At 42.2% G+C, this 13,660-nt stretch overlaps 1 protein-coding gene across 1 annotated transcript; it reads right to left on the bottom strand.

The window, feature by feature from the left end:
• Positions 1 to 842: 842 nt before the first annotated feature.
• LOC138981210 (small integral membrane protein 8-like) lies at positions 843 to 10,393 on the bottom strand. The gene is made up of 2 exons (XM_070354057.1): positions 10,193 to 10,393; positions 843 to 3,665 (listed from the first exon to the last, which is right to left on the bottom strand). Exons 1-2 carry the CDS (start codon positions 10,328 to 10,330, stop codon positions 3,507 to 3,509), a joined length of 297 nt encoding a protein of 98 aa, XP_070210158.1. The 5' UTR covers positions 10,331 to 10,393; the 3' UTR covers positions 843 to 3,506.
• Positions 10,394 to 13,660: the final 3,267 nt, after the last annotated feature.

The following is a 13,660-nucleotide window of genomic DNA, read 5'->3' as shown; positions in this document are numbered from 1 at the left end:
AGAAGAGCAAACGCTCGATCGAGTCACTTTCGCAGTTCTGAATATTATATGAGGCATCAGATGGACAGGAAGAAATTGCTATTCACAACACAATGAGTCACGTTCACATAAAATTTGAGCCCGGTCACTTTTATAGTTTCCGAGAAAAGCCCAACGTTAAGTTGTGTGTTGCCGAACAGAAAAGGCTAGTTATCTCCCTTGTTTTTCTGATAACGTTCGTAAAAGGCTACAGATGTAAATACTTTGATGTAAAGAATAATCCTACAAAGTTTCAATCACATCCGATGAACTTTGTCAAAGATATAAAATGTCTAATTTTTCCTCTGACGCTGACCTGTGACCTTGAAAAAGGTCAAAGGTCAACGAAACCATCGTTAAAGTGTAGAGGTCATTGGAGGTCACGACTAAACAAAATATGAGCCCGATCGCTTTGATAGTTTCCGAGAAAAGATATAAAATGTCTAATTTTTCCTTTGACGCTGACCTGTGACCTTGAAAAAGGTCAAAGGTCAACGAAACCCTCGTTAAAGTGTAGAGGTCATTGGAGGTCACGACTAAACAAAATATGAGCCCGATCGCTTAGATAGTTTCCGAGAAAAGTCCAACGTTAAGGTGGTGTCTACGGACGGCCGGCCGGCCGTCGGACAGACTAACACTGACCGATTACATAGAGTCACTTTTTCTCAAGTGACTCAAAAATTGTCCAATGAAAACACATGCACACACACGTACACACACAAACACTTCTTCAAACTGTTGCAAACACAAACATTCATGCATAATACATCAGAAACACATCACAAACTCTACAAACTAGTACTTGAATAAAACAAACAAATTCATGTCATTTTAAGTCTTTATCTCGGTTGCATGTTTCCTGAAAGACTATCACATTTTCAAGTTGAACACACACTCATATTTTGTTACAAACAAATCATATAACCAGGGCTCCCAACGGACGCTTAACTTAGAAGGGTCCCTGGACCCCCAAACTTTCATTTATAGGGGGTCTTTGGACTCACTCAGTGACACTTTAGAGGGTCAGAAGACAAGGAGGTTGATGTTCTTGCCTTCGGTAGGCACATTCCTCACCCACATAAAACTCTGCATGGCAAAGTATGTAATACCGACATTTTGAAACTGTCTGAGCCGTTTACATTTTTTTGCAATTTTTTTTCAAAACAGTACTGATGGTACACATGATAACGAATATGTAGTCAGTATTGGCGTTAACCGGCAATTACTGTTATTTAACGGTTGAAACGAGAAAATACCGGAACAAAATTGGCTGCCGGTACGACCTACCGGTTGATTTTTAGAACTACCGTGTTTTTTTCGCTGGTATAACAATAAAAACAGTTGGAGTCTTACTGGTTCCAATGACCTGCCTACCGGGTTTTTTCTAGACTGTTTGCATCATAAAAGCTTGTGTACCGGTTTGAAAAAATACCAGCGCCAACACCGCGTAGTGCGTCCAAGGACCCCCTCTTTTCAGTAGTGGGTTGTGGGACCCTTTCTTTCTTTCTTTATTTGGTGTTTAACGTCGTTTTCAACCGTTCAAGGTTATATTGCGACGGGGGAAGGGGGGGGGGGGGGGGATGGGATAGAGCCACTTGTTAATTGTTTCTTGTTCACAAAAGCACTAATCAAAAAATTGCTCCAGGGGCTTGCAACGTAGTACAATATATGACCTTACTGGGAGAATGCAAGTTTCCAGTACAAAGGACTTAACATTTCTTACATACTGCTTGACTAAAATCTTTACAAACATTGACTATATTCTATACAAGAAACACTTAACAAGGGTAAAAGGAGAAACAGAATCCGTTAGTCGCTTCTTACGACATGCTGGGGAGCATCGGGTAAATTCTTCCCTCTAACCCGCGGGGGGCTTGTGGGACCCTGATCTCTATGAATTTCTAGTACGAGTTTCTGGCTTTTAGTGCATATAGGACGCAGTGATGCAGGGTTTGGGGAGCCCTGTATAACTGTGTGTGTTCTTATTTGTACTTTATAACATGCACTGAAAGCTGTCACAGAAATGCTATCACTGACGCATCCGTGTACATCAATTTAACAACCTCATCATGATCAACCAGCATACAAAAAAGCCACTCTCCAGTAACTAAAAATCAAATTTTACTGGAACTTATGCATTTACACTTTACCATGTATATCTGTGAAACTTAGAAAATGTTTCAGTTTCCAGCTGAAGCCCTTTTCATAATAATTAAGCTGCAAGATTGCATGTCCTATATATGGCCTTAAATCTTCGCCAACATTAAGTGTATACATGTATGGTGACAAAAAAACAATTGTAGTAAATGTCCACAGCTTACACTTAAGACTTTTTTACATACAATGCTCTCAGATCACACATTTGATTTATTTCATTATTCCTTTATGTGAAACAAAAAAACCTTCCAAATAACTGTTAACAATGTGTCCCGTTTAAATAAATTTGCAGTCAAGCCTATTCTTTTTCTTCTTCGTTCAGGGCTTAGATTCCCACGTTCACTCGTGTTTTTAGCACGAGTGGATTTTTACAGGGTTAGGGTTAGGGCGTTTTTACCCCGCCATTCAGAGAGCATACGCCGATTTTAGGGGAGGCATGCTGGGTATTTTCGTGTTTCTATAAACCACCAACTCTGACATGGATTACAGGATCTTTTCCGTGCGTACTTGGTCTTGTGCTTGCGTGTACACACGAAGAGGGTTAAGTCACTAGCAGGTCTGCACACAAGTTGACCTGGTAGATCGGAAAAATCTCCACTCTTAACCCACCAGCGAGCGGGATTCGAACTCACGACCTCCCGATTAGGAGGCCAACGTCTTACCACAGCGCCCGTCGCAGTCCAGCCTATCATTACTGTGTTTAATGATCCAAATTTTAATGCCCTTTTCAGTATCTGCAGATCAGTAACTGAGTAAGCTAAAACCTCATAACAAAACTGGCAATGACTGAAGCAAACACATGTATGCAAGATTTACCACACACTCATCCACTCAGTTTTGCAGTACTTGCAGCAAAAACATTTATACATTGCATGGCACAAGCTTATCATTTCATGGAGTAGTGTCACAGACTGATTTGCTCATGCCACAAGTCGTTCTTCAGTTCATGTATTGGATGCAAACAACCATTAAGCATAGCACAGATTTGACTTGTTAGAACAGCATGCATATCTACACAGCTTTATATAAATAAGTTGATCAACAGTTTTATCTGGCTCGTACCCGAAAATACTATTTTTAATTTTAGCAAAGGTGAGAGACCAGGTCTCTAACTATAAGTTCATTGCACAGCTGTCTTTTTCATTCCAATGCATTTCTCACAAGGGCTCTCCACAACTGTCAGTGCAAATCCCGTTCACTGCACTGCACAGTGGACTTGAGAGTTCAGCAACACCAGTAAACTCCAAACTCGAAGCCTTAATTGCTGTCGTCAACTCGAAAACTTTCACTTGAAATATCACACCATATCACACCCGGTAGCATGAAATCAGTCATTCCCATCTGGATACTCGTGGTCTGGAGGAAAAACCGTCATCAGCATCCAATGTAACGTACGTTGGTTTGCTTTTATCGTCTGTCAGGTTCATGTACAGGATGTACCCCAGGCTGCCCAGGAAAGCAGACACTCCCACAGCCATCACTACCTTGTTCTGAAAAAAGTAACAGCAACAAAAGATTAACAAGGAATAAAACATGCTCATAATATATATATATATATACGACTTGTGTCTGTGTGTGTGTCTGTGTGTGTGTCTGTGTATCTGTGTATTTGTGTATTCGCCATGCACGGCCAAAGTTCTCGATGGATCTGCTTCAAATTTGGTGGGCTTATTCAGAGAGACCCTGGACACAACCTCATCGATGAGATATTTCAACACGTGCTCTCAGCGCGCAGCGCTGAACCGATTTTGGTTCCACCTCAGCTACCCGGGCCCCCATACCGACACACCAAAGCCGCTACACCACATCACAACGCCAAAGTTCTCGCTGGATCTTTTTCAAATTTGGACACCGTATTCAGCTACACCCCGGACACAATATCATCGATGAGATATTTCAACACGTGCTCTCAGCGCGCAGCGCTGAACTGATTTTGGTTTTTGTGTTCATTTCACCATTATAAGTAACTCTTCCTTATCTTCTCCAGTGTTTGGCGTTTATCTCCCTTCCTTCGTGTGGCTTTCCCGTTTGTAAGTTACTATTACTATTTTTAGAATGTCACTGCGCTGTCCACTGCGCTGTCCACAACGCTTCCCTTGCACCCGTAAGTTGTTCTTACTGTCAAAGTGAAAAGGTCGAATCAATTTATAGCCACGCGAAAAATACACTCTCACCTATCTCTATATATTTATAGATACAGATATGCATATATATATACGGCTTCTCTGTGTGTGTGTGTGTTTGTGTGTGTGTGTGGGCAAAAACCTGTGTATTGTAGAGTTCTGTTTGTGATGGGGTCTAGCGGCTTTTGTCTGTCTGTATGTTCTGGTATTTGAGAAGGCACAACAGAGTTCTGTTTGTGATGTGATCTAGCGGCTTTGGTCTGTCATGTTCATGTTCTGGCATGTGAGAAGCCACAGCAGATAATATAGGGCTAAGAAATAAGCTCTAAAATTCTCAATCCCGTTTGACAGGACTTCGCCTTCAAAGGTGATTGTGGTGAACCGCCACGCTGTCTGTCTCTGTCTCGCGCCGTTCACCCCAAATTCCCGTTTCTGAGTTACTATTTTTAGAATGTCACTGCGCTGTCCAGAACGCTTCCCTTGCACCCGTAAGTTGTTCTTACTGTCAAAGTGAAAAGGTCGAATCAATTTATAGCCACGCGAAAAATACACTCTCACCTATCTCTATATATTTATAAATATAGATATACATATATATATATACGGCTTCTCTGTGTGTGTGTTTGTGTGTGTGTGTGTGGGCAAAAACCTGTGGATTGTAGAGTTCTGTTTGTGATGGGGTCTAGCGGCTTTTGTCTGTCTGTATGTTCTGGCATTTGAGAAGCCACAACAGATAATATAGGGCTAAGAAATAAGCTCTAAAATTCTCAATCCCGTTTGACAGGACTTCGCCTGCAAAGGTGATTGTGATGAACCGCCACGCTGTCTGTCTCTGTCTCGCGATTCACCCCGGCGAAGCCGGGTATTCCTCTAGTATATATATATATATATACGACTTGTGTCTGTCTGTGTATCTGTCTGTGTGTCTGTGTGAGTTCGCGATGCACGGCCAAAGTTCTCGATGGATCTGCTTCAAATTTGGTGGGCATATTCAGGTAGACCCGGGACAGGACACAACCTGGTCGATATTTCAACACGTGCTCTCAGCGCGCAGCGCTGAACCGATTTTGGTTCCACCTCAGCTACCCGGGCCCCCATACCGACACACCAAAGCCGCTACACCACATCACAACGCCAAAGTTCTCGGTGGATCTTTTTCAAATTTGGACACCGTATTCAGCTACACCCCGTACACAATATCATCGATGAGATATTTCAACACGTGCTCTCAGCGCGCAGCGCTGAACCGATTTTGGTTTTTGTGTTCATTTCACCATTATAAGTAACTCTTCCTTATCTTCTCCAGTGTTTTGCGTTTATCTCCCTTCCTTCGTGTGGCTTCAATCCATATTCCCGTTTGTAAGTTACTATTTTTAGAATGTCACTGCGCTGTCCACAACGCTTCCCTTGCACCCGTAAGTTGTTCTTACTGTCAAAGTGAAAAGGTCGAATCAATTTATAGCCACGCGAAAAATACACTCTCACCTATCTCTATATATTTATAGATATAGATATATATACGGCTTCTCTGTGTGTGTGTGTGTTTGTGGGCAAAAACCTGTGTATTGTAGAGTTCTGTTTGTGATGTGGTCTAGCGGCTTTTGTCTGTCTGTATGTTCTGGCATTTGAGAAGCCACAGCAGATAATATAGGGCTAAGAAATAAGCTCTAAAATTCTCAATCCCGTTTGACAGGACTTCGCCTTCAAAGGTGATTGTGGTGAACCGCCACGCTGTCTGTCTCTGTCTCGCGATTCACCCCGGCGAATTCACCATTCCCAGTAACTCTTCCTTATCTTCTCCAGTGTTTTGCGCCTTCGTGTGGCTTCAATCCATATTCCCGTTTCTAAGTTACTATTTTTAGAATGTCACTGCGCTGTCCAGAACGCTTCCCTTGCACCCGTAAGTTGTTCTTACTGTCAAAGTGAAAAGGTCGAATCAATTTATAGCGACGCGAAAAATACACTGTCACCTATTTCTATATATTTATAGATATAGATATACATATATAGATACGGCTTCTCTGTGTTTGTGTGTGTGTGTGGGCAAAAACCTGTGGATTGTAGAGTTTTGTTTGTGATGGGGTCTAGCGGCTTTTGTCTGTCTGTATGTTCTGGCATTTGAGAAGCCACAGCAGATAATATAGGACTAAGAAATAAGCTCTAAAATTCTCAATCCCGTTTGACAGGACTTCGCCTTCAAAGGTGATTGTGGTGAACCGCCACGCTGTCTGTCTCTGTCTCGCGATTCACCCCGGCGAATTCACCATTCCCAGTAACTCTTCCTTATCTTCTCCAGTATTTTGCGCCTTCGTGTGGCTTCAATCCATATTCCCGTTTCTAAGTTACTATTTTTAGAATGTCACTGCGCTGTCCAGAACGCTTCCCTTGCACCCGTAAGTTGTTCTTACTGTCAAAGTGAAAAGGTCGAATCAATTTATAGCCACGCGAAAAATACACTCTCACCTATCTCTATATATTTATAGATATAGATATACATATATATATACGGCTTCTCTGTGTGTGTGTGTGTTTGTGTGTGTGTGTGTGGGCAAAACCCTGTGGATTGTAGAGTTCTGTTTGTGATGGGGTCTAGCGGTTTTTGTCTGTCTGTATGTTCTGGCATTTGAGAAGCCACAGCAGATAATATAGGGCTAAGAAATAAGCTCTAAAATTCTCAATCCCGTTTGACAGGACTTCGCCTTCAAAGGTGATTGTGGTGAACCGCCACGCTGTCTGTCTCTGTCTCGCGATTCACCCCGGCGAAGCCGGGTATTCCTCTAGTATATATATATATATACAGAGGTACCTGCGATGAAAGGACAGCCTTGGGACCAGCCAAAAGTGTCCCTACATTGCAGGTGGCCTGTCATGGCAGGTATACTTTGGTAGAGATAGTATAAAAAGGGACAAAAGAAGGTGTCCTTTAAGGGAGGTGTTCTCTCATGGGAGGGTCCACACATCGCAGGTACTGCTGTATATATATTATGAGCATACAATACATACATATTAACATTAAATTTACAATATATGTCAAACAACCAAGAAAACTAATAGAGTAACATAACAGTATTAAGCGAGAAAAGAAAGTATTTCAATTGAGGATGTTGCATATATATAAATAAGTTGATCAACAGTTTTATCTGGCTCGTACCCGAAAATACTATTTTTAATTTTAGCAAAGGTGAGAGACTGAGATAATTTGAATAATTAAATTCCGTTTGTCATGATGGCTTAAAAATGCACACTAGTGCAGCCCACAATCATATATTTCTTTACAGCGGGTAGTCAAAATCAGAACTCAATTGTTATGCGATTCTTTTTTTCAATACTTATAAATTAAAATAGGCCGTGGCTGGAGTATTAACCGGCGAGTCAGTAAAGGAGCCCCCAGGCTCGGAAGCTCACAGGCACTCTCCGCATTAGCTACCTTTTTTTCTAGGTCCGTTGGGTCGTTCATTCAGATTTCAATTCAAATAACTGTGGTCTTTGCCTCATTTTGGAGAAAGATTAATGGAGATCAGTTTTAGACTCAGAAAGACTTGTATTTCGGCAACAGCATGATCACGATTGAGCGACTCACCGTAGCAAGAGATCCGGCACTATTCGCATGTGTCAGAGATTCTGTCGAAGCAGAGACATAATAGTCGAAGTAACTTGATTCGAAGCAGAATTATGTTTTGCCATAACTGAAACGAATTTGATGTTTCCTGTTTGTTTCCATGTTAATGATTTATGTACTGATTATGCTGCTTCTGCAGCCTCGGGACCAGTGACTTGTGAGCAATGTTGTTGCAATCTCGGTCAGTTGGACGACTGAAATGCTTTGGAATAAAGAAGAATTGAGCAAAATAAAGAAAGGAGTGTAAAATAAAAAGGAATAAAAGAAGTTAACAAGATTTTGTTTTTGCTTTTTAAATGGAAAAGCAATCGCAGGGCTCGAACCTACGACCTTAGGATTAGGAAACGTAGTGTAGTTCGCCAACACCTGAGCTAAGAGTAAGAACATATACCTGCCAGGATAGGGAAAACTAGGAATGTCTATTTTGTAAGATACCGTGACTTCTGGTTCTCGAGCTGACTCCCCGGTTCCCAAGCCACTCCGTATATATGGGGGCCCGGTGGCTCAGTTGGTAGAGCACTGGATTTGTAATCGGAAGGTCGCAGGTTCGAATTCGGGCCGGGACGGACACGGGTCAACTTTATGTGCAGACCCAGAGACGGAACCCATGTCCCACCCCCGTGTCACCACAATGGCACGTTAAAGACCTTGGTCATTCTGCCATAAGTGCAGGTGGCTGAATACACCTAAACACGCAGACACCTGGGTAGCGTGACTCTGTTGCTGCTAGCTTTCCACTGGGAGGAAGCGACCTGAATTTCCCAGCGATGGGACAATAAAGTAATGAACAAGTCGCGTAAGGCGAAAATACAACATTTAGTCAAGTAGCTGTCGAACTCACAGAATGAAACTGAACGCAACGCAACGCAGCAAGACCGTATACTCGTAGCATCGTCACTCCACCGCCCGTGGCAAAGGCAGTGCCCGTGGAATTGACAAGAAGAGCGGGGTATTCGTTGCGCTGAGAAGGATAGCACGCTTTTCTGTACCTCTCTTCGTTTTAACTTTCTGAGCGTGTTTTTAATCCAAACATATCATATCTATATGTTTTTGGAATCAGGAACCGACAAGGAATAAGATGAAAGTGTTTTTAAATTGATTTCGAAAAAAACATTTTGATAATAATTTTTATATATTTAATTTTCAGAGCTTGTTTTTAATCCAAATATAACATATTTATATGTTTTTGGAATCAGCAAATGATGGAAAATAAGATAAACGTAAATTTGGATCGTTTTATAAATTTTTATTTTTTTTTTACAATTTTCAGATTTTTAATGACCAAAGTCATTAATTAATTTTTAAGCCACCAAGCTGAAATGCAATACCGAAGTCCGAGCTTCGTCGAAGATTACTTGACCAAAATTTCAACCAATTTGGTTGAAAAATGAGGGCGTGACAGTGCCGCCTCAACTTTCACGAAAAGCCGGATATGACGTCATCAAAGACATTTATCAAAAAAATGAAAAAAACGTTCGGGGATTTCATACCCAGGAACTCTCATGTCAAATTTCATAAAGATCGGTCCAGTAGTTTGGTCTGAATCGCTCTACACACACACACACACACACACACACACACAGACACACGCACATACACCACGACCCTCGTCTCGATTCCCCCCTCGATGTTAAAACATTTAGTCATAACTTGACTAAATGTAAAAATGAGAAGAAAAATATATATATCATACATGTATATATATTATATACCGTTTCCACACAAAGCAGACTCTCACAACTTCTCTTAATACCCCAAAGACAAACCAGAAAACTTGATTAAAATTACACAATTCAGTGTTACACTTACAGCAATAAAACAAAGGTTAAAATGACAGGTTGAGGATCAGGAAAATGAAAGGTTTCTCCTGCCCAGGAAGGATAGGCCGTATAAATCTGTACACAAATGGGGATGGGGGATGAGAAAACCCACCCCTGTTTTTATTTCCATAGACCTGTACACTAACCACTTTATCTTTCACTCTAGGGACATTAGGCGCACCAATCAGTGAGGATAATTGCCGTTAATATGAAGAAGAAGAAGAAGAAAGAGAGGGCACAGTGAAGGATGTTTAAGATAAGTATGCGTACGTCTGCTGCACATGTAGGAAACCCATGAATCAAAAAGTAGATTTAATACACTACAGGTACAAACAACACAACTACGTCCCGTACCAGCTAATAGGCTATAGTCTAGAAATAAAAAGAATAGTGATGCAACGATAGACTCATAAGTCTCATTGGCGTAACCATCATGTTGATGTTGACAAACTTACCGGCTTAACGAAGAGCTCAAAATTAATGGCACGAAAGGCACTCGTAGACTCCATCTTGGCCCAGCCAGGGGCTTTGGTTTCGAAGACATTTTTCTTGGCTGTGGTGGATGGATTGCCGCTTTCAGCTTTCTGTGACATTATTGTTGTCCTCGAGGTTACCGCGCCGGAAGTGCAACGCACACGCAGCAAGGGAGGTCACCATCCGGTACTTTTTTTCACAACAATACGCGGTTATCTCCCGTCGCTGTAAGTGAACTTCAATGAAGGCCACTCACTGCCACTGGTCCAACAAGCTGTCTGTCTCTCTGACCACGGCGGAGACACGTTATTGTCGCTAACGTTATCACGCCCTATTGCTTTCCCCCTCTTTACTGCAAGATAGGCAACTTCGCTCGTAATTCTGGCCTTTGATTGTTCTGAAACGGACGCGAGAAATGACATCTGACTCCCACAGAGAAAACATGATCATTCATTCCTAGAACACCGGCCTGCCGGACGTCCGTTAGTTTTCGTGCCGGCCACCAGAAACCGTCAGGGAAAACGACTCTTCATGTCGCATGCTGTCAGAATAGGAGCTCATCGAACTCTCTGAAGGAAGGTTTTATTTTCGAGGGGCGAAAATGGTCTTGATATTGCTTAAGTAATAACAGGCTCTCAGTGACTGAACTCCGCAACGGGCATTTAAAAGTTTAAAAGCGTAATTTCTTCAAGGGGCCAGACTGCTCTCAATAGAGCAGGGACGTAGCACACCTAATAAAAGTGGTAGGGCGGAAAAAAATGGAAGACAAAATGCTGAGATAGCTAAGGAAATATGGGGCTTACACTACCGCCCCCCCCCCCCCCCCCCCCTTCCCGTCCCCTTGTAATGGTCTAAAAAAGAAAGAAAACATGATGCGATTTCGTGCCTTCTGAGCTCAGTTCCATCTAATCATCTTTCCATCCTCCACCAAACAACGGGCTGGTGAATGTATCAGTGATTATCAATCGACTTACATTTATATCTAAATTCCGATACGTTGAATGTGATGAGCACTTACTTCAAATGACTTTCGTCTTCATTATTGTCTAGTGTGTTAAAAAGCAAGGATTGACAAACTGGTTTACTTCTAAACAAGCAATTTATTGATAAGTCCAGCCATCAACATTGGCAGCCTGAGTGATGACTGAAAAAATCAGTAGAGGGATTTGTCAGAATATTTTTAGCGCGTTTTCGATCCATCACAACCAGGATGCACACTTGTGTCCATTGTTCAATTCTCTCTCTACATGTTGTTTCATGTGACAGGCTGTTAACCCCACAAGTTACTGTGTTACTCAATTGTTATGGCGTACTTACGGTTGACACACAATCACTCACCCCTCAGTCTGACCCCAGCTTCACACACAGAACAAAACATTTCTTACCTCCATTGTTTCTCAGGGGAGCAGACGGACGAAGAAGCAATTTTCACTAAATTGGCGCCAATACTTTTATGGCCTGACGGAACTCGTCACGTGTGACGTTCTCGTCAAAATAAGACGTCATCCTATTCCAGCAGTTGACCAAGACTAACACACACACACAAAAAACACAAAAAAACCGACCTTATGCCATCGCGTGAATACTACGTGGGGTGTTCTGTTGGTAGATCTCTCTCTCTCTCTCTCTCTCTCTCTCTCTCTCTCTCTCTCTCTCTCTCTCTCTCTCTCTCTCTCTCTCTCTCTCTCTCTCTCTCTCTCTCTCTCTCTCTCTCTCTCTCTCTCTCTCTCTCTCTCTCTCTTTTTTTTTTTTTTACGGAAAAAGTGGTCGGGCGGTCGCCCTACATGCCCTACCGGGTGCTAAAGATCGACCGATGTAGATAAATTAAGAGCTATATTTTGTCATGCAGATTGCGGACACCTCGCTTGAAAGAAAACCCTTTTATTGTCACTTTCATTATTATTTCTTCTAAAACGTGCCTTTCAGGATTCCCCGCGAACAATGTTCCATCACTCATTGCTGGTCAGTCCAAATGCTTTTCGCAGACACCACTGTATATAGAGTAAATAGATGAATACCCGCTTCGCCGGGTAGCCGGCTTCGCCGGGAAGAAGTAGAGCCGAATACCCGGCTTCGCCGGGTGAATGGCGCACCGTACGCTGGCTTTGCCGGGTGAATGGCGCACCGTACGCCGGCTTCGCCGGGTGAGTGGCGCACTGTACGCGATTGACGCCACACGAAGGAAAACTTCTAAAAAAAGTAACGGGAATATGGATTGAGCGTTGTGGACAGTGACCTTCTAAAAATAGTAACGGGAATATGGATTGACGCCACACGAAGGAAGGGAGAAAAACGCAAAACACTGGAGAAGATAAGGAAGAGTTACTGGGAATGGATCTGGGAAGATGAACAGAAAAACCAAAATCGGTTCAGCTCTGCGTGCTGAGAGCACGTGTTGAAAATAAGTTCTCATCGACCAGGTTGTGCCCGGGGTGTACTGAATATGCCCACCAAATTTGAAGCAGATCCATCGAGAACTGTGGCCGTGCATCGCGAACACACACACACACACACACACACACACACACACACACACACACACACACACACACACACACAAGTCGTATATGAGCCTGTGCCAAAACGTGGTCTGCCGAAAGAGCCGACATGTTCATGCATTACTGTTCATCAACCGCACTTTCAATCGCAAAAAGCACTCAGTGAACAGTTTGAAAGCATGTATGTTAAAGACATAGCAAAGACAGTTTCAGAAGCTTGCATGCATTACACCTACATGAAAAAAATAAAAATGTTAGCCGAAGCGAGCAAATCCGGCGACTTAAAAGTGGGACATTCCGTACATGGTGTTTTGTTCGTCCGCGGTCCAGAAATCTCCGTCGGCAAGTTAGAAACAGTGCCCATAATATTGATAAATGTACCCTAAATTACCACGAAAAGATGATGTCTACGAAAAAAAAGATGTTTATTGGCAAAATATTTGACGTCAAAAACGTCCATAGCGATCGTAACTCCCTGTGTCTCCAGCGAACTCACGATACGTCCCTCGATTTTCGAATCTACGAACGTCATTATCGCAACCGAAAGTTGTAAGCAGCAGTAAATAAAAAGTTTTATTTGATTTGCAAACAATTGATTTAAAATAAAAGTATTTTAAGTAGTTTTGAGAAGTTTTTAGGTTGAATGCAATTTTCATGTCTTTTTGTTACGATCGCTCAATATTCAATAACTTATTTTAAATGACCGCGGAAGTATCGGGGCTGCTGTTATAAATAGCAAAAACGTTACACGCACGCAGTTGGACTCCATTTTGCTACACGGATGGCCGACTTTCGCAGGGAAGGTAAGTTTTCGTTTCATGTCTCCTGTTTGATGAGCGTTACGATCGACATAAAGTTACGATCGACTCAAAATTCTTCAAGTTTTTTACTTATTCGCTGTGTTATAGCTAGTAGCAAAGAATATGTTCTAGGTGATTCTTCCTTTCATAT

This window comes from Littorina saxatilis, linkage group LG12 (assembly GCF_037325665.1).
Source record: "Littorina saxatilis isolate snail1 linkage group LG12, US_GU_Lsax_2.0, whole genome shotgun sequence".
NCBI lineage: Eukaryota > Metazoa > Mollusca > Gastropoda > Littorinimorpha > Littorinidae > Littorina > Littorina saxatilis.
This window is presented reverse-complemented; position numbering and strand designations above follow the sequence as displayed.